We start from the raw sequence: 21,931 nt of genomic DNA on the forward strand, positions 1-21,931 counted from the left end.
GGGGGGAGGAGGAGAAAAAGGAATGGGAAGGAGATAGAAGAAAAGGAGGAGAAAGAAGAAGAACAGGGAAAAATATAAAAAGAAGAGGAGGAGGAGGAGGAGGAAGAGGGGAAGAAAAGAAAAGAGGGGAAGAAAAAGAAGAAGAGTAGGGGGAGGAGAAAGAAGAGAAGGAGGGGAAGAAAACAAAGAGGAGGAGGAGGAGGGGAAAGAGGAAGAAAAAGAGGAAGAAGAGAAGAAAAAACGGGAAGAAAAAGGAAAGGAAGAAAAATAACTTGCCGGCAAAGCTCTTTCCTGCCCTCGGCCCGCGCGAGGGACCAAAGAGGAGATGCTCCTCCTCTTGAGGCTGGCTGGCCAATGGGGAGAGTGGAGCTGGAACAGCCCCACCCCCTGCTAACAGTCACAGGCTCCTGCAGCAGGGGAAGGCAGTCCAGCCATTGGCCATCCAGCCTGAAGGGCAGGAGCTCCTGCAAGAGCACGCAGGGCCAGGGCAAAGCACAGCAGGCACTGGAAAGGCTGCAGCAGCAGCCGCAAGAGCAATGGCAGTGGCAGCTGCAGAGCGGCCGCAGTTGTTGCAGCGGAGGCGGCAGCAACCAGCTGAACCCGGGATAAACCTGGGCAAGGAGCAAAACCAGGGCGGGACCGTGCCAACTGGCCAAAAATCGGGTTTGTCCCTCCCCCAGGCGGGTTATGGCAACCCTAATTGTAAATCAACTGTCATAGTGCATTAAAAAGAGTTGACTTAGCTGACTTAATAAAGACCAGCTGGCATGGTCTATGTGTCACTTTGGCTCCTGCTGGTCCTTTCCACTCTGGAGCCTAAGGTGATCCGAGTGTCACAGGATCCTGAAGCAGGCCTGCATCCAATTACAACTAGTTAAACTATACCTGGAACAATCAGCTGTCGATGGCATAAGAGTTTTCACAGGCCTCTCTGGCATTTATCATTTTCTTAAGTGTTTGTGCAGTGATTGACTCAATGATTGTGCAGTGTATGACACACGTGTTGCCATTTTCTGCTGCTCATATATGAAGTGAGACAATGAGCATTTGTTCAACATTCAGAGAAATAAAACCAGAGCCCCAGATTTTTTATTCAGTCATGGTGGTGAAATTTTATTCAGAAGGGTACAAATGAACACTGCCAGAACTAAAATTGCTTCCATCTTTTGAAGTTAGGATTCTAGTTGCATCAAGACCACACAGTTTCGCATATTTTCATTGCTTTTGTGAGAAAGTTATTTTTGAATCCAGCTCTAAAAAATAAAATAACCTACAGCTATAATTTCCAGTGTTAAAACTAAGCATTGTGTCCATCAGCACAAACTCACACATTCCTCCCCCAAGTCAATTTTCTTTCTTTCAGGGCCAGATTCTGACAGAAATTGATACATATCTGGGAGTGGAAGGGAAAGTAGTATACACTTCACCCATTTTATGTGGCTTGGCCATTTTAAAGCTCTAGGAACCAAGAAAACAAACTGAATAATCAGTTATAATGGAACTTAATAAAGTAACATTTGTAAACTGTAATATCCAGAACCCCTTTAGTCCTACCAGTTGCGAGTTGTAATCCAGAAGAGTAACTTTTTTGGTTGTATTGCATACTTATGCTCAACTGAAGCCAGTCCAAAATCAAATCTCTATCTCTGGCTACATCTGCACAGCAGAAATAATGCAGTTTTACATTGCTTTAACAGCCATGGCTTAATGCTATGGAATTCTGGGATTTGTAGTTTTTTGTGAGATATTTAACCTTCTCTGTCAGAAAGCTCTGGTGCCACAACAAACTACAAATCCCAGGATTCCATAGGATGGAGCTATGCCATTTAAAGTGGTGTTACACTGCACTATTTCTGCAGTGCAGATGCAACCTCTGTCATGGCAAATTGCTTTGACTATATAGCTAGTTCCACTTCCACCCCAAAAGAGTTATCAGTATCTCTCCACCTTCCTCTCCAGTACATTCATTCCACTTTTATTCACTGTTTAAGTCACTGTTTATTAGTGACAACTGCCATTTATAAAACTGGAGAAACACAGGTTAGCTTAATAGGTTACCACAGATTGGAACGATTAGGTTATTCTTTCCACATTTAATTCCGGCTTCCCTCTGCAAAACTTGAGCTTTAAAACTAAGGTTCCTAAATTCTGACCTCTTTTACATGTGGAGAAATGGGAAAGACCAAGCAATGACAAAGGTACCCCCACAACCTCTCTACATGCGTTTCAAAGTCATAATGCTGTGTAGTACTAGGTAGCAAATCCAAGTCCTAAGGAGCACTAGGTAGCCTTTCCCGTGACAGGATAGGTATATTAAGAAAGTGCTAATTGTTGGCAATAATAATAATAACAATACATTATTTATTTATAGCCCAGTTGAAGTCTGACGGCAATTTTCTTGGCCCTGCTGGCTGTGAGATTCTAGGAGCTGTAATTCAAAAAGTAACTTTTCCAAACACTGCGTCAAACTAGTCGTTGGCCAAACTCTGCCAAATTGTTTTTGACATCATTGAACACTTTGAGCTGCCAGTTTTTGTTATCCAAAATGTTTTTGTTATGTGTAAATGTTTATGCTGACACAATATTGGTATAGCTTACTATTGCATAGAATTAACGTTTGTATACTCTTATACAAATCAAGATATTTGATTTACAGTGCAAGTCAGTAAATTACAAAAAAAGAGTTCCATCAACTTTGCTGAAATTTTCACCACCTCTCAAACCATCTCTTTTCTGCAATACACATAAATTGTTGATACCATAATTTTATTTCACAAGGTTAAAATTAGCCTTTGATCAAAAACACATGGTTTAAGCATAATTATCTGCAGGAGCTTTTTATATCTGTTTTTAGACAAGATATTTGTCTAAAGTGCATTTTATATCTGTTTTTAGACAAGATATTTGTCTAAAGATTGTAGTTTTACTCAAATGTGTCTGGTTTTAAAATGGATAGAATGTATTTAACTTAACTGGCCCCTTAACAAAATATATAGGCGAAAGTAGAAAATACTGAGAGAAATGAAAGAACTTCATTTAACAAACATTACCAAACACTGAAAGAAGGAAAAGCCCCATGTAATTTTTTTTCATTCATTCTCCATTAGAAGGAACATATTGTAGTCAAATTAGCAAAACCATACACAAGTGCATTTCATTTATTAAAAGTTACCCTAATTAAAAGAGTTGCAACTTTAGTTGGTCATCTACCTATAAAGTAAAACTTGGTATCCTCATAAAATTCTATTGAACCAATAATTCAGTTAAGTTTGACTTTATATCTTCCAACATCCACCAGTCAGAGAGCATTAGGAAATGCACATCTGTGATCATGATGATTGTTATCCAATCCATTTCTGTTCTAGTCCCACAATCTGGGAATTCAGGTCATATCACTATTCAACAAAGAGTTTTCCAGTTCTGGCCAACAAGATTAGTAACTATAAATTAGTTCAGTCTGTCACAATGGAAGTTCAGTAACACGCCAGCTTTGAAATGACCTGTTTCCTTTATATGTTTCTACCAATTTGTTGTGTGCCTTCATGTTCTTTCCAGCTTACAGTGACTCTAAAGCCAAACTGTCATGAGGACTTTGGATTCTGAGAGACCATGGCTTCCCCAAGGTCAGCCAGTGGGTTTTCTTGGCTGAGCAGGTACTTGAACCCTTGTCTCCAGTCTCTGTCCAACACTCAAACCACTACAACAAATTGACTCCTACCCATTATTTCCAGATATATAACTACTATGGGGAAGGGGAAGAAAAACCAAATACATAGTCAGCATCCAGTGCTGTTCAGGGAAGTCTTTCCTGGGAATTTGGTTTGGCAGATGCTGTGCAGCACCTCCAGCAACTGCAAATTGGAGAACGCAAATTCTATGTTCTTCATGGAGAATTATTATGAAATGACCAAGCAGTGTGTGGGGTGTGTGTGTGTGTAAAGTTAATTCTCAAGAAAAAGAATACGTCTACATTTTATACACCAAATACATTTTGTAGACTTGCACTCTTGCGTTCAGGATTCTAAGAGGATCTTTTCAGTGTTTGAAATGTTCCTACACCATTATCATAAAGCCTGTTCTATGTTTTATTAAAAAAATTGACTGAGAATGTGCTTGACTTGGGGGTGGAACCATTCTGTCGTTTCCAGTTCAAAGTTCTACCACTTCTCCATTGGACAGAACATTTTCTTCCATCCCACTTAATCTCCTATAGTTCTGAACTCATCTTTATCTAATGAAAATGTAGTACTTTTCCCAGAGATGTATGTATTGAAACCAAGGCTGCAGCCCTTTGTTGAAGAGCTTTGCATTGTGAAACTGTATATGCAGGCTAAGACATTTCTTCTTGGGAAGCGATCCCTTCCATGGAGAGTTCAGCATCAATCAAGAGAATCAGCAGCAGCACTCTCTATTTAATGTAGCATTAAAAGGGTTCAACAGTTACCATTTGTATTCCCATTCTTATCACTCAGCACAGTAGCATATGAGGAACACAAAAACAGTAACACAAAATCCTGCAGGTCACTGTAGCTCACTTTATTCTGACAACAGCTTCCTGCTCTTCAGCTTTCCAAACCTGAAGCAGTTGTGTAGGAAGTTCTTACTGTCAGTAGATGAGAGGACAAGTTCTAAGAGAATATTCAAACCACTCTACTACTTTGTGTCCCTCTGCCATTATCTTTAATTGTTACTTATTGTTTAGTGATCACCTAAGTAAAAGATATTTCTATTTCTATGTACCCATAATTCCTGTGCATTATGTTATGGTTACAATTCTTTGTGCACATAGATGGGGGTAACTCAGATGAACTCGAGTGCTTCTTCTTTTGCAATAAAAAGACAACTAGATCAATTTCATTTGTAGATCGGCTCAGTGACTGAAAAAATTACATAAATCCACAAAGTACCCCTTTCATCAATGCTTCTGTTATGTACAAAATGAGGACAAGGGGCAAGTGAAAGAGATTTCTAAACACCAGCCACATTTAATGAATCCTTACTGAAATTCCTCACATCCTACCCCTTATTCTTAATCAATATGTGACTTACAAAGCATACAAGTCACTTTAAGACAGCACTGGTCAAGATGTTCTTTTGCTGATGCTAAGGGACAGAACAGTATAGCTGGCAATGACTTTTAAAAGTAGTAGTTTTCTCACAGAGGCAGTAGGTGAACCACTCCAAAACAGACGCAAAGCACAAACAGTGTCTGGGGAAACCTCACTTGCCTCAGCCACCGAGTATGTGCCAAGTTCCATTACTAAAAACTTTCTGCAGGTAATATGTTATATAATGTGTTAGATATCTATAAGATATTTTCTTAATGTCCCTGAATGATTTACCAAGGTTGGTGCTGAGCTACACAGACATCCTTCCTCCAATATGCAACAGTTAAAAACGATACAAATTTTAAGTTTTACTATAAAAAACAAACATAGACCATACACACAAAAATATTTGTTTAATTGGAAATAATACATCAAACTGCACTTTTTGTATGGTAGTGCAGGACTATAAACCAGGGTCTCTAAAGTCAGTACTTTTCCAAATAAGATCAGTTGTTGTTGTTTTTAAAAATGAAACAAATTAAAAAAGAATTAGGTGTCAAGATTCAGGTCACACTCACAGTTAGTTTTTGTTAGGTACATCATTATGCACCTCTCTTCTCCACTGATCTATATTAACACTCTTCTCTTTGGGACTCTGCCACCAATAACATGCAGACACCATGGGATGTGGCTCTGTTACAAGTTATTTTGTAATCAGATCACTATCTGGAAACTGCAAATGAACCAATGGGAAGTCCACTAAGATCACACCTTTAATGTGGAGTCTACTGCCCAACCCAATGACAAATATGGCTATCTTGTGATAAGAGAGAGTTAATTTTAGACAAAAAGGTAAGGACATTTATCAATGCTACCTTAACACTCTCTAGATCAAACAAACTCATCTCCTGCCTTTTGAATGACCAATCAGCTTGTTTTAAGTACAAACAGCTGTAAGCTGTTACTCCACACACATAAGCCATGAGGATGCTTCTAAACCATGACAGAGAAACTCTTGCTTAAGACTTCAGAAGCACAGGAGAAGGTAAAAGGCTGCATCCAATTTGCCTCCTGTTTTCTAATACAGAAAACACACTCCAAAAGCATCAGTCATAGGATGCAATTTGTCCACTCAACTCAATGAGACCATAAACCCCACAGTATCAACACGCAAATAATTCTTTTCAGAAGATTAAAAGGTACAATAGCCATGTTGGTAGCTAGCTGAACAAACACCACACATCACACAGAATAATAAGGATTTACTTGAACAGAATCTTGTAAGGGTACACTATACTCAGTCTCATTTTAAAGGAGTTGATTAGATTTTTATACAACATAGCTCCTGGCAATTTAAAATAGACCCACTGGAGAATGGAATGGAGAATTGGTAATGCAACATTTCACAACCAGGATGCATGTGTTTTTAACTTCTTTTCTGAGGAAGACTTCTCAGAATCTGTGTCTTCAAACTCTGCTCTGTGCCTTTTCTGCCGTCCATGGATTTGTGAGCCATCACTGTCTGCAGGATGCAACTCGGTGGCATCCTCTTTCATGCTCGTGTTGTGACTGGAAGAGTCTGTGGAAGACTGACAACATTCCTTGTGCAGGGATGTGCATGTCTGCACAAGGCCGCCATTATCAGCACTTAAATGTAATTGTCTTCCTTGAGCCACAGCCTCCTGCTCTCCCATACTCTGTCCATTATTAAGGTAAGAAGAGCGAGAGTGTAGGCGGCCATTATTGTGGTTTGCACAGGAATTGTCAGTGTTCCTGTCCTCATTGTCATCTGTGAGATTTCTAGAGAAATTTCCAGATCCACTACAGTTGGCAGCAGTTGCAAATGAATCCTTAGAAACAGCCAGTAGGTTGTGGTTGGACATTGGTTGACAATTCTGGTTATTTTTTTGCTCCACAAATCCTGCAGTCTGATTGCATGGCTCTTCAATGCAACTGCCTCGTTCTTTACAAATGGCTTTTCCATTGAGCTTTTTAGCCTCAAAAGAAGGATCTACAGAGACACTGTTCCCAATATCTTGGGCTAGGTTCTCCAGATCCTCCGGTTGTCGCTGATTATCACATTTATGGTCTGGACTGTTTCTAGAATTTTCTGCTGAACTGTATTCCTTTATGTTTGCTTTGTTACAATTTTCAGTAGACTGATCCTGCCCACCTTGAACTTTTCTGCTAGTTCCTGGTCTCCCTTCACTTTCTCCACCTCCCTGTGAGGATTCACCATCTTTATTAGCTGCATAAGACATATAAGAATAATGAAGCCACCTGAAGGCTTTGTAGATCTTCCTGTCTACAGATTCATTCTCTGAGCAAGGAGAGGCTTTCTCTTTGCGGACCTCTATATTCGCAGTACTCCTCTCAGGAGATGAAGCTGGAGAAGGAGAAAGATCATCCACCTTAATCTGGGGATAGTCATAGATGTCTTCTCCTACGTAGGTACTTGTGTTTGCTCCAGTTACATTAGTCCTTTCATCTTTTTGTGGTTTCTGTCTTCGCCTCATTGCATTACGCTGTCGAGTTGAGGCACGCCGTTCATTCAGTTCTTCATCATCTTCTGTGCTGCTGCTGCTGCTGCTGCTACTGGAACTGCTGGAATCATTCTCTTCAGGGCTTGGGGATCTTGGTCTTGGGAAAAGGTCTGCATCCAACTCAGTCTCACAGGTATTTTCATCAGAATCAGACTCATTAGAAAGGGCCAAAAGACGTTTGTCTTGATATCGTCTAAGTGCAGACAACCGTTGCTGACGAGAAGTCATTGCTTCTCTGGCTGGTGGAGATTCAGCAGACCTCAAGGTTCCCAAGTTATAGGTAGGTTCATCAGATTCTTCTGTCATGTGAGGAGGAGAGTGACGCAAAGAAGTAGAGGACTCTGACTCACTGTAACCTGAGCGCTCACTTACTCCGGCATGGAGCTGTAGGATCGTGCTTTCACTGAGGTCACTGTCAGAATCAGAGCTCCAACCTTCAATCTCTCGACGGACCAAGGAATCAAAGAAGGCCATCATTCGTGGATCCTCTTGGACTGACTGATTGGCATAATCATGAGACAGACCACTGCCACTGTTCAGAACAAGACTTATGTACTCTTCATGTGTGTAAAGACAGCGGGAATCAGCATCGATTTTCCCATCAAGGTCTCCTGTGCAACCAGGTTGCCGGTAAGGACTCCAGATCTGTGAAAGAAAAGGAGAAAATGTGGCTTTATATTTCTTCTGTATACTTTTTAACTGACTAATAGTCTTAATATGACTTAAAGAAAAGACCTTTTTATTCAGTTCCACAGATATATTCTGTTTCAGATCAAAGATTTTTCCTCACTTGAACCCAAAGATTCACAACTCAAACATGCTCATAGCTTGACAAAAAGTACCAGACTGCAGTACTATTTTAATGTAATAGGTGTTAATTTGAAATAGAGGATGGGGAGCTGGCAGAAGTACTGGTCAGTTAATATTAAAAACTCTCAAAACTAATAAAAGTGCTTATTTCCCAGGAAAACTAGAGACAGGAGGTCTTTAGTTCACCTTCTGAACGGGTGCAAATGTTTCCACAATAGAACCTGAAAATCTTGTGTAGAACCTGGTTTGTGAGGCATACTATTGGCTCCAGTTCCAGTGAAGCAGAACAGAACCTGAGACATTTCCATTCATGCATTCCAATGAGGCTAAACAAAGAAAACTGTGCTGCTGTTCTCCAAGGTTCTCATAATAATATGTTTGGGCTAGTGCTGTCCATCACTTTTTAAAAAAAATACAGCCACATGACTTAAGATATTGCTTAACTTAGCATAACACCACTACTGACGCTTATGCTGCTCCCCTCCCAAGCACATAGCTGTGCTGGAAAAGGAAATTAATTGTGCCTGTTGTACATTTATGTGCTAATATAAATTAGAGCATTGTTTAAATTGATTGACAGCCCTACATTAGCAGACTTCACCTCCTCCACACACTGCAATTCATGTAGCCTTTGGCTAGCTTGCAGGGCAGAACACCAGGGAGAAGCAGGACAAGGCCTATAGTATATACTAGCCTCCCACTGGCAGACAAGAATAGTGGCAGCTGTGTGTACATGATCCACAGCCAGCCAGGGCAGAGTATCTCCACTGAATTCTCCACCAGTTCCCTTCAAGTTCTCATTTGTGACCACAGTGAATGGACTGTGTCCCATAATTCAAAGAAAAAAGGAAGCAGAACTTCATTAAAACTTAATTCTGAAGAAGGAGCACATGCCAAATGGGTCTTTCTCCATCCTTTTCCTTTTTTTTTTTTTTTTTTTTTTTGTCCTTCACATTCTTCCCATCTTAGCATGGTAACAGATGTTTTGGTTTTGATTGTTCCCATTTCCAGATGTCTGAATTTAAAAAACAGAGACCACCAGTCATGCAACTGTCCTTGCAAAGCAGTTGAGGAGCACTTGGGATCTGTGAATCTACAAGAAATCAGTTTGGAGAGACACTTGTTATCCTCTGAAGTCATTCCAGCCTTGAAATGTGTACTGGCTTATTATTTTTCTTGTAGTCCTGAGAATTAGGGGCTCGCTCAGAAGCAAATTAATAAACCTACTCTCCAAAAATGGGATTCCCTAGGATAGGAATGAGCAACTATGGGAAGTTAGGGGACCACATTCCCTCCACAGGAGATTTTGCAGATTGCATCCTCCATTAAACCACCCTGCAGGAAAATTCAAATTGCACCCAACTGGCCATTTTAGGTGGTTGAATTTAACAACAGAAAGTGACTGGAAGTTCTTCTTGCCTCCAGTTTTCTAAAAAGGCTTCTCATGGTCATAAACTTAGTGAAAATGTCCCCATGCCCCAAGTAGGGCATTTAAGGGCATTGTTGACACTGAGGGGCCCTGGGGACCACAAAAACAACTCTGGAGAACACATGCAGCCTATGGGCTGAACTCTGTTCACTCCTGCTCAAGAGAACAGTAGAGAAATGTGAAAGTTACTCATGGTTTTATTTAATAGAATAGCTGAGGCTGCTGAGCAGAACTGCTGCTTCACCAGCTAAGTCCAAGAGTGAGGAACATTTGTAAAGACACAGTCATTGTTTCACAACATGACTGCAGAATCTTGTGTTTTGGGTTTTTTTTTTACAATAAGTTTTCAACAAGAGATATATAAACACAGACAGACACATGTTTCTAGCACTCATAGTATCAAAACTAAAGACAAGTTGGACAATGCTGCCATTAATCAAAGGGGAGAGGACTGAATGGCTACTTAACTACTACTTCTGTGGCTATTATTTATAAATGTAGACTCTTCCCTCATTACATTCTCTTCTGTAACAACAGTCCTAAGTGTTAGTTACTGCATGCCCACTATGAAAAGCTGGATTCTAAGAGCAGAATTAATAGTGCAGAAATAAATGAAGCCGTCCCAGGGGCAAACTTGACAATTATTTACACTTAGCAAGAAAGCCCCAGGAAGTGATTTCAGAGAAAGGCATAAATCTAGTGTGTTCTCTGTGACATTAATATAAACTGAAATAGTATTTTGCTGAAGGTGTGTGTAATTGGAAGGGATGTGCTACATCTGATTATCCAACAAAAGCAGAGGCAGATACTAACTTGTCTGTATGATTATCTCCATAAAAACATAGCTGAAAAGATATTTATCTCTTACTTCATCATTCATTTTATTTATCCTTAAAAATATAAAGAATGCCGTAGTACATTCTTTTTCCTTACAGCTGATAAGTTGCCACTATCATCAATAGTTAGTTTAGTCCACCTTCTATTAAACTTCTTGCATTGGTTTCTCTGAAATTGTTATGTACCTTCAAATTGTTTCTGATTTATGGTGTTTCTATCACAGGATTTGCTGGGGTTGAGTGTGTCACCCAGTGTGTTTCCATGGCCAAGTACAGAATCCAACCCTGATCTAAGGACACCCAATGTGTTTCAATGGCCAAGTACAAAATTCAACACTCAAGCCACCACACTATGTGGTTCTGAAGACATATATACAAATGTTGTACTCCCTAAGTGTATCTGAGGAAATCGATAGTAATCCATGAAAGCTTATGCTAAAATAAATTAGTTAGTCTTAAAGGTGTCACACAACTCCTTTTTCTCCTTTCTCCTTCTTTTTGTACTGAAACAAACCAATATAGCTAACTCTTAGAAAACACAGACACATATCTAATGCATCCACAGCAACATCTGCCTGCCAATTGTTTTTATTTGATTCACCACTATGTCTTCTCTCTGAGGCATCATTTTGTTTCATATTCTCCATCATGTTTAAAATACATTTTTAAAGAGCATGTTCCACATGTAAAGACTTTGAAAAATCCTCTTCCATCAAGCCATAGCAAGTTTATACTTTAGAAGTTCAAATGAGCTGAAATTTAAATTTTAAATTTGCAACCGGGAAAACACCAGCAGACTTCATGTGTCAACAGCTTGGAATGATATTGGAAAAAGTGATTTGTTCTGCTACTTTTTACTGGCTTCACTGTTGCTATTAGCATAATATTTAAGAATGGAAGGCACTTTCGCTCTGCCAGCGCCCCTGATTGCTGTGCAAAGGAGCCACAGCAAACAAACCGCGCGGCTCCTTCAGGCAAGAAACAGAAGCCACAAAAAGCGGCTTCTTTTTGCGGCGCAGAAATGGCGCCGCAAAGCACCGATGGTGCACTCGCGCCGTCATTTCCGCCGCACGGCATGCGGACGCTAGGCATCTGCAACGTCAAAATGGCGGCGCCCATGTAGAATGGGCACCACCATTTTGTACGTGCTTGATGCGTACTAGGGTTAGGGGCATCCGGAAAGAACGCCCCTTTCTAACCCTAGTACGTGCCATGCACGTACTTTCCACCCATGTGGAACGGGCCGAAGTTACTTGTAATACACCTTGGGACTGATTTAAGAAGTATTATTGGGGCCATTTTAGTCTCTCTTGCTGGTTTCAATAGCATGCCTCCAAAGCAACCTGCCTTCTCTTGCCAGATCTGCCCCAACTTTTTGTTAACTAGGGCCCGGGACAGACAGGTGGGAAGCACTGTCATGGGGCCGATTCTAGGGCTCGGGAGCACGCAGCAACTGCACGCTCCTGAGCCCTAGTACGTGCTGGCAGCACCATTATTGCATGGCACCACCTACAGAGGGGGCGTGTCCATGACGCAAGCAGGGTGCCACGTCCGCATGTCACAGCGCCGCACTTGTGTCACTGATGCGCCACAGTGCACCAATGGTTCACTCGTGACATCAGTGTGGCATCCCAAGAAGAACCCAGTTTTTCTGGATTCTTTTTGGGATGGAGGGAGGCCGCGCCATTTGGCTGCTCCGGCCACTTTTGGGAGCAGAAATGGGCACCTCCAGCCCACCCTTTTTGGGCGGTCAGTCGAGTCCCTGGATTATTTTGAAGCTTTCTTCTTATTATTGTTGTGTTCCTTCAAGTTATTTACAACTTATGACGATTCTAAGGTGTACCTATCATGTCGTTTTCTTGGCAAAATTTGTTCAGAGGAGGTTTGCCATTGCCTTTCCCTGAGGCTGAGAGCATGTGACTTGCCCAAGGTCATTCAGTTGGTTTCATGGCCAAGCTGGGAATTGAACCCTGATCTCCACAGTCATTGTCCAACACTCAAACCATTACACCTTAGTGCTTTTCAAAGATATATTTCATGTACTTTCTAGAAGACAGAGGAACTAGAGAAACTGCTTAGGAAAGGATTACTAATGTTATGAGTCATCACAAATAAATGTTTCCCTCTGTATTTTCACATTTTAGCTGAAAAACAGAGTGGGCTTTCACTTTTGGTATCAACATGTTTGTATGTGTGTGTCTGTACATATAATATACATATTTTTAATATACAGGACTTATATATGCTTGTAATGATGAAATACAGTTCAAAGGCTAACAATATGACCTTCAGACTATTTTTTCAAAATTTCACATTCTGGCTATAATGGAGGATTATAGCCCAAAGGGCAAATCACAAAACAGAGAAGTTGCAATAAGGCAGTTATACACAAAATGGTTTCTTTCTCATAATTAATTAATTTCAAGCTTGTACATTAGAAAATATAGACATTTACCATCTGAAAACCATGCTGTGACACAACAGGAATGCTCTCTTCTAGAGATATTGAAATAGCACAGGCATTAAAGTTGTGGGCATGAAGGACATTTAACTGGAGCATTATTCACCCCAAAGCAGATATAAAGATGGAACAAAACGAACATAGAGGACACATATAGTCCCATTAAACCAAGAGACCAAATAAGATCATAGAGGAAGGATTCAGAGGATGGACACTGAACATTATCAAGAATATTAGTTCACACATAAAAACTTCTTTGGCAATTAACTGGTATAAAAACACCCAGGCAAATTCTTCTATTATATTTAGCATTGTTGTTTTTGATAAGTGCTGTCAGTCAACTTCAAATTACTGAAACCCTTTGAGTGAGAGACTTCCAAGTCACTATCATTACCTGCCCTGCTCATGTCTTCTCATAATATGTCCAAAGTATAATAATAATAATTATACCCCGCCTCTCCAATGAGATCGAGGCAGCTTACAACATTAAAATATGTTGTATGAGTTTCATCATTCTGACTTCTAGAGAGAGTTCAGGCTTGATTTGCTCTAATACCCATTTATTTGTCCTTGTGCTCCATTAGCCAATGTATGACTCCTACTGCTTCTTCCTTTCCCAAACCCAACTTGAACATCTGGAATTTCTTACTTCATATATGGAAGACATTGTTGTAACATTCTGAGCATCACCTTGCTTGCATGGGAAGAAAAAACACCCTGTTTTTCCTGGAAATAGTGGAGTAAAAAGTGAGTTTTCTAAATTATATGAAAACCTACAAGATGAACTCTCTCTCTGAAAATGGCCGTACACCCTTTGAATGCAAATATTTCAATTGTATATAGCATATGTAATTCAAAAAGCTATACTTGTGATAGTGCCATAAATATTTCTTTCTAAATATGCAAATATATATGGAGGACAGAGGGGAAAATAGGAGCAAGTAAAATACATGACACAGACACTATTAGAGTGTTAGTACGTTCTTGGAAAACTGATTCAAAATACTTTAGACATGCATTTGGGTCATGTTGTTTAATCATGATGTCAATCTTGCAAATGGTACTTTCCAATAAGTTCTTTGCAGGATGAACTTCTTTTCATCAGTTTGCAATTGTCTAAAGAATACTGACATCCATTGAAATGACCTCAAGTATTGCCAGTACATGTTACAAAGACATTTACAAAGCTCTTCAAGAAATTTTGAATTAGGTCAAGCCTCTGTCCACTCAGCAAGTTCAGTGGGTGACCTTAGTCAATTCACTCTCCCAGCTCAGTACTTACTTCACAGGCTTCTTAAGAAATCAAAATGGTCTAAACCCTGGACTACTGGGAAGAAATCTAATACAAGATGTGGTCAACCAATACAAATGAAATCAGTACCTTTCTTGTCCCACATAATGAATGGAATTAGCTTCAGGTAATCTCAGCCCCAAAAGACAATCAGATTTTCTGCAAGGGAGTGGCCTTAAGCTACCCCAAGTCCTTAAATATTTCAAATATCTGCTCATCTTCAGCTTTTATCAAAGAATAGGAATGTATAAATCTAAGAACTAAGTTTACCATGTTCGGAATTATTTTCACCAGGAGAGGCTATTATGTGGGTCAGCTTGCAGTGTTTTTGGTCACATTTTAACCTTACTTTCCTTCAGGATGTTCAAAGTGCTGAGCATCTGCATGAGACATACACATGTATGTGCACATGCACATACGCACATAGAAACACAGACATCTATAGTGGGAAGCTGCAACAGGCTGTTTCCTCAGTATGTGAAATACAAGTGAAAGAATTTTAACAGTCTCTGTTAAGGGAAGCAACTGAAAATTTCTCCTATAGCATATATTTGGAACATGCATCATAGAGGATAATCAAGGAGAACTCTGCTCTTTATAAGAAGAGGACAAATTTACTGGAAGAAAGATCAGTAAGAATGAAAATAAGATAGTTGACAAGTATGGCAGAAGGCTCACCTTTATAATCTTTTCTACACCTGAGGAACAGATCATGTATGTGTGGGGATTAAATCGGACCTGGTTCACAATGGAACGATGACCTTTCAATATCATAAAGGCACCATTAACCACCCTGCCAATTCCACCTGGAAAAGCAAAAGAACAGCAAAATTGGAGCATGTACCATACGTTAGTTAACTGCAACCACAATGGAATCCTAAGTTTGCACCTCAGCAGTCATCATTATATTAATAAGAATAACTTCAGAGAAAATGGATACTGTACTACCCACAGCCTGTCACAACAGGAAATGCCTAGGTAGATATTCCAAGACCCATACTGTGTTTCCAAATGATGGCCTCATCCAATAATTTATAAGTGGTGCTCAGTGAAGACAGACTTAGAGGATGGGAGGGCGGGATGACATCAGATTTTCATTAGTCTTTCATTTGCTTTTATATGAATACAATGGAGAATCTTATTTGGCAACCTTTGCTGGCAAGGTTCCCATAACAAACAGATGATCTGCCACAAACATATAGTATAAGAGATTGCATGGAGTATTTAAGATCTTTTGAAGGTATTCTAATTAAATATAAGCTTATTCCAATGCAAGGGCTATTATTACTAATTTCTTGCATAGGGTCCAGACAACTTCATTCATATAAGTGTTTCTTCTGATGAGGGCTTTAAAGATTTGCCTAGCAGTCAAGCCGCAAATTTGCAGAGATAACAGAATACTTCCCACACCACAACAAACACAGTCATTACTTTTGTGAACAAGAATACTTATGGGTGGGCATTTTTGTGAACTTTTGATTATACAGTATTTTTCACCTTAGTGGGTTTTTTCACTCTGTTGCTGTGTGTAATGGTCATCTAGCAATGAGTGTTTTTCTTTTTTAATTTGAAAAGCAAACCACTATCATATGCTGCTCCCTCCCACAAATGATTAACTGTTCCAATTGCGGCAAGTAAAATAGCTTAAGTACACAAATAGCCTGGTTCTGTACTAAGCCAGTGGTGGGATACTCATCAAATTCCAGGAAACAAACAAACAAACCAATTGCGAACAGAAACATTGTTATTTTTCCAGTTTCTTTCAAAGGAAGTTGACCTATTCCCATCCAGTATACTAGGGCAGTAAATCCTGTACATAGTTGGAAATTGATTTATTTGGATGAGTGCCTTCAGCTATATGGTGCTGCCCACAACCTAAAATTTCATAACCCCCCCTCCCCCCAACTGTCCTGATCTGGCAGGGACAATCCTAATTAATCCTCTTTGGGCAGCTTTAAAAAGTTCAAAATTCTCTCCCACTTAGTCATCATCTTATTTCAATTGCTGCAAACTGAGTTCAAAGTGCAAAAGTAGTTTGCATGGTTACATATTTTGTTTACTAGATGAATAATAAAAAAATGAGAATAAATAAATACTGCCTTTGGAAGGGACTGGTAATATCAATAGAGTGATTACCATTATGGTGATTACCATAAAATATTAAAAGAATAATCCAACAGGTCCCCTTGTCTAGGCACTGATTTTTCCAAACTGACAGACATTCAGTGGGTGAAAAATAGAAGAAGTAATAATAAAGACCAAAGCTGATTTTTAAAGGGCATTACAAAAACCAACCATAAACTGCTTACATCGTATTTCCTTCTCCTCAGCCATTATATTCCTGAATGAGTAATAAAAATGGGCACACACTCTGTAAGTTGGTTATAAACATTCATAATACATTGAGAACTGAAATTATACCAATACCTGAAAACATTGGGGAAGGGAGAAATAACTAAGTTTAGCCAAAGGGAGAATTAAAAAAAAAAGAGTTTCTCTGAGTATAACAACTTATAAAAACAGCTTGGGACTAGATATCTGCCAAATGCTGAGTGGCCTATCTCTATTGTACCACTGAGAGTGCTATATCACATGAAAATGCAGGGATGGCCTCTCTTGGCTATAGCACTCTGGCTGTGGAATATTCTTTCTCTGAAGGCTTGAATGGCATCAATGTTGTCCTTATTTCAGCACCAAGTTAAAACCAATTGGTCACTGAGCATATAGCACCTAATGGGATTAGGAGCTGGTCTTTCAGTTTGCTAGGGGGGTTTGTCCATCTGATTGTTTGAATTGTTAAGGTGTTTTAAAAAAAATTTAAGTATTTATATTTTTAAAAGTATTTGACTTGTTTTGGATTATTTTATAGTGGTTTTATTGATTGTAGTATGCTCTGAGATCTATTGTTACAGGGCAGGTTAGAAACAAACAAGATATGATCAAGTAGTGGCAGGAATTGGTGACCTAAGTGTAATGGGAAGAGAAACTGCTTGCAGTAAAATACAGGCTAATATACAAATAGATTCATCACCCATTTCTTTTACCAGGGAAAAAATAATTGCCTAATAATGTTTGCTACATCACATAAACACAAAGCTGAGATAGTCCAGTCAGCAATAACATGTAACTTCAGGCAAGTCTTGACAATTATTTAAGCTGCTGAAAGTATGAAAGAAAAACATGTTCCCTCCGCTTTCTGCAGAAGGCTCGTTGCCTGCAGTACTTCAAATAGCTTTTTTTTTAATTATTTAAAAATCTATTTTTTTAACTGAGATGTTATTTTGGGTGCTCTGGTGGGTAGAAAGGCAATTTATAGGTACTCTTTAATAAAATAAAGTGACGCTAGCACTTGGAAGTGGTTGAGAGCTCTTTCTAACGGACCTCTCCCTCAATTTCGCCTTTGTTGACAAAGGAATAGATGTCTTTGGAAACCCAGAAGCAGGACATGAAGGTAAGAGCCTTCACCACTTATCACTCCTGAGCAGCAGCAGCATTTGATATTCAGTGACACACTGAACCTGGCTTTAATTGAGTCTTTCTCCGAAGGAGAATCAGGAGGAATCCTTTGTACTTATGGAAAGAAGAAGATGGCTTAGAAGCAACAGTGTGGATGTTAAATTGTGGGTCTTTTACAAATGAAAATCTGCAGAAAGTTAAGTAACCAATTACTCAATATTTTCTGATATTGTTCCTTTTAGAGCTAGAGTAAGAGGCAGCAATTAAAACTCTGATAAAAGAACTGAATGGGGATGGAAAATCATCCAGTCTACATCTACAGACATTCTTTAGAGTACTCACCTCCAGACTCCTACATTCCAGACTAGCCTTACGACACATTTGTTGACTCCCAGTCAGATGAGTGAACTTTTTCTCCCAAGAAGTATAATGTGGGAGTTGGTAACATAGAACATTCTGTACATGATGACTCATTCACACAAGCATGTCTCATTACTTTATGCCTTAATAAAGTAGTTATCCAGGTACTATAACTAAAAGGGAGAGTAGTTATCTGGGGGAGCAAGCCTACAGCCTGACCCTGCACTTGAGTCAGTCCCCTCCAATCAAAACTTACATTGAAAGTTAAGATCGGGTATGAGAGAAAAGCACCTTCTTGGTGGCTGCTCCCAAGCTTTGGAATTCCTTCCCTAGGGAGGCTAGGAGGCTCCCTCCTTGTTGTCATTCCCTTAACAAGTGAAACATTTTCTGTTCCAACAGGCTTTTGGACTGCGAGGATTTTTTAACAATATCCTGTTTGTGACATTGAATTCTGAGATTTGCAGTTTGTGAGCTATTTAGCCTTCTTTGTCAGACAGCTCTGCTGCCACAACAAACTACAAATCCCAGGATTCTACAGCATGGAGATATGGCAGTTAAAGTGTGGTCAAACTGCATTATTACTGCAGTGTGAATGCAACTAATAATTTAAAAAGATACTATAAACTTTAGGAATTATATGAAACCTACAGCTATTTCTTTTCCCCATGTCACAAAGGAAAGTGTATGTGTATGTGTGTGTGGCATAATTTGGTAACGAAAATAATGGAGGCATTTTAAGTAAAAAAAAAAAAATATTATACTGCCACTCCCAAACACAATTAGGAAAGATAATCGTGGCTCTTCCATGTATGATGCTAAGATTCTAAAGGACAGCTTTTGTTAATGGTAATAACTTAATTTGGCAGATTCCACATAGACACTCACCTGCTTCAGGATCTGGAGGAATTCTCCACATGTATAAATTGAAGTCATCGGAACCAGAGAGGATGTACTGTTAGAAATAAAAATACTAGCAAGTTACACCACACTTACTACTAGGCAGCAACATATATATGTATTTGGAAGATGATAATCACTTGATTATATGGTACAATAATCACTTGATTATATGGTACAACAGATGTATGTACTACATTTCCTTTAATTCTTTATTAATAGCAGAGTAGCAGGCCAAACATTAAAAATGCAAAGGGGAGAATGATGAACATGAGGCTATTTTTCTTTAAAGTCAGATAATTATAAAAATAAAGACTAGACTAATTCTGTGCACATTTACCCACAGGTCCAAATGGAATAAAAGTAGAAGATCTCAATAAAGATCTCAGTAAGGAATCATCATAAAACTCATCCATAAAATTCAAATTTTGATTCTTCTCTTGAGCTACAATTAGCTTTAGTATGATATGTGCAACTAGGCTAGCGGAAGTAGATTCCCTTAACACTTCCATTCAATCTGCCCTACCAAGACATTTTTAGCTTCTCTGTATGTGGCACATGTTATATAACATACGAAGCTGCCTTATTCAGAATCAGACTATTGCTGGTCTCAAGGTTGAGCAAAGTGCACACAGCCCCAAGGATAATTTTTGTAGCTCCCAGGTTCAGTTTTTTTGTCCCTGAATACTCTTTAGTGGGTGTGGGAAAATTTTGCCATGTGTTTGGCATCCCTTGAGCCAAATTTAGGCCCAGGAGAGGATTTTTTTTAAAAAAATCACTTCTGTTTCATAAAGACCTCTCCTGGGCTTAACATGGCCCAGGGAATCAAAAAACAAAGCAAAAATGCTCTCACATCACTTAGGGGCAGCTGGAGGGCATCTGGAAGCAAGTACATTTTTTTTGCAGGAGTTGTGGTCCTCCAGCATTTCTGGGGTGGGTGGGGGGACTAAAGTAGCTTCCTATGCTTCCACAGTTGCCTATCCCTGGCATGTCTATACTGTTAACTCTGACTGGTAACAGTGCCCCAAGTTTTGGACAGGATTTGCTCCTAGCCTATCTGGAAATCCTCCACCAAACTATTAATCAGATCTTACCCTGCCTAGCTCCTAAATCAGGTAAAATCAGGTGTGTTCAGTGTTGATTGATATTATTACAATAATTCATGTGAATAATGAGAAAAGGCCACAGAGAAGTAGTAGAGCCCATGCTTTGCATGCAGACGGTCCCAGGTTAATTGTCTAGCATTTGCAGGTAAGGCCGGAAAAGAAATGACTGAAACTCTGGAAAGCTGTTGTTAGTTGATGTTGACAGTTCTACCAAATGAATCAATGGCTGTCAAATCATTTTTCTCTTTCTAAAATCAGGGCTGGTCCAAGACATTGTGCAGACCAATATGCAGTCCAATGGCCTTGGAATTCCACAGTGTATTGTAAAGAGGGCAAGAGCACAATTCTCAGCAACTTTAAACTGTCCTTTAAGATTGGAGTGGAGTTGTATCAAATATATAGAATATTCTTGCTTGTCTACATACAACACAAATTGTTCTCTTCTGGTATTTTAGTATGCATGTTTTCCTATATCCATATAGTGCTAGACAAGGCAACTGTTACATGGATTTGTAATTGGTTGACTGGCCGAACCGAAAGGGTGCTCAGCAATGGCTCCACTTCATCCTGGAAAGAAGTGACTAGTGGGGTCCCACAGGGTTCTGTCCTGGGCCCAGTGCTATTCAACATCTTTATCAATGACTTGGATGAAGGAATAGAAGGCATGCTTATCAAATTTGCATATTACACCAAATTAGGAGGAGCAGCTAATTCCCCAGAGAACAGGATCAAAATTCAAGAAGACCTGAATAGATTGGAAAGCTGGGCCAAAGCTAACAAAATGAATTTCAACAAGGCGAAATGTAAGATACTGCACTTAGGGCGGAAAAATGAAATGCATAGATATAAGATGAGCAACAACTGGCTTAAGGAGACTATGGGTGAAAGAGATCATGAGTCAAGAGTGTGATGTGGCAGCTAAAAAGGCCAATGCCATTGTAGGCTACATCAAGAGAGGTGTAGTGTAATAATACTTCAAGGAAAGTAATAGTGCCATTCTATTCTGCTTTGGTCAGGCCTCACCTGGAATATCGTGTTCAATTCAGGGCACCACAATTCAAAAAGGATGTTGACAAATTGGAGCATGTCCGGAGGAGGGCGACCAAAATGGTGAAGGGTCTGGAAACCATGCCTTATGAGAAAAGACTTAGGGGGCTGGATATGTTAGCCTGGAGAAGAGACAGTTAAGGGGTAACATGATACCCCTGCTTAAGTATTAAAAGGGCTGTCACACTGAGGATGGAGCAAGCTTGGTTTCTGGTGCTTTAGAGACTAGAACATGGAACAATGGATGGAAGCTACAGGGAAAGAGATTCCACCTCAGCATTAGGAGGTGGCTTGATTGTGATTTCCTGCCTGACAGGGGGGTTGGACTGGATGGCCCTTATGTTCTCTTTCAACTCTATGATTGTATGAAATGTCCTACTGATGTATTAATAGGGAAAATTTAAACAGGAATGCCTAGTTGTATTTCCCAGATGACTGCATACATTCTTAATACAAAAGGAGTTTATTTTCACCCTATACGTTCACACAATGGTGTGCAAGCCCTGATTCCTAATTAGCACTACCAGCACAAACTACACATGCCCTTTCAGGTATAATTATATAGAAATTATATAGAAATGCACTTGCATGGAAATATGCTTTTTCTGCCACATTTGTGTGCAAGCAATATCCTAAAATTGACTTTG

At 39.6% G+C, this 21,931-nt stretch overlaps 1 protein-coding gene across 3 annotated transcripts in view; it reads right to left on the minus strand.

The window, feature by feature from the left end:
* Positions 1 to 5,444: 5,444 nt before the first annotated feature.
* The window catches only part of DCAF5 (DDB1 and CUL4 associated factor 5), a 61,865-nt gene continuing 45,378 nt past the window's right edge, over positions 5,445 to 21,931 (minus strand). For all 3 annotated transcript variants that reach the window (XM_089521744.1, XM_089521743.1, XM_089521745.1), the window contains exons 7-9: positions 19,120 to 19,186; positions 15,097 to 15,224; positions 5,445 to 8,236 (exon numbers count right to left, since the gene is read on the minus strand). In XM_089521744.1, coding sequence (XP_089377870.1) covers positions 6,452 to 8,236; positions 15,097 to 15,224; positions 19,120 to 19,186 — 1,980 coding nt within the window. In that variant the 3' untranslated portion in view covers positions 5,445 to 6,451. The remainder of the gene's footprint in view (positions 8,237 to 15,096; positions 15,225 to 19,119; positions 19,187 to 21,931) is intronic.

The sequence above is a fragment of the Sceloporus occidentalis genome, unplaced genomic scaffold, assembly GCF_023333645.1.
Source record: "Sceloporus occidentalis isolate IW3139 unplaced genomic scaffold, rSceOcc1.0.p SCAF_4, whole genome shotgun sequence".
NCBI lineage: Eukaryota > Metazoa > Chordata > Lepidosauria > Squamata > Phrynosomatidae > Sceloporus > Sceloporus occidentalis.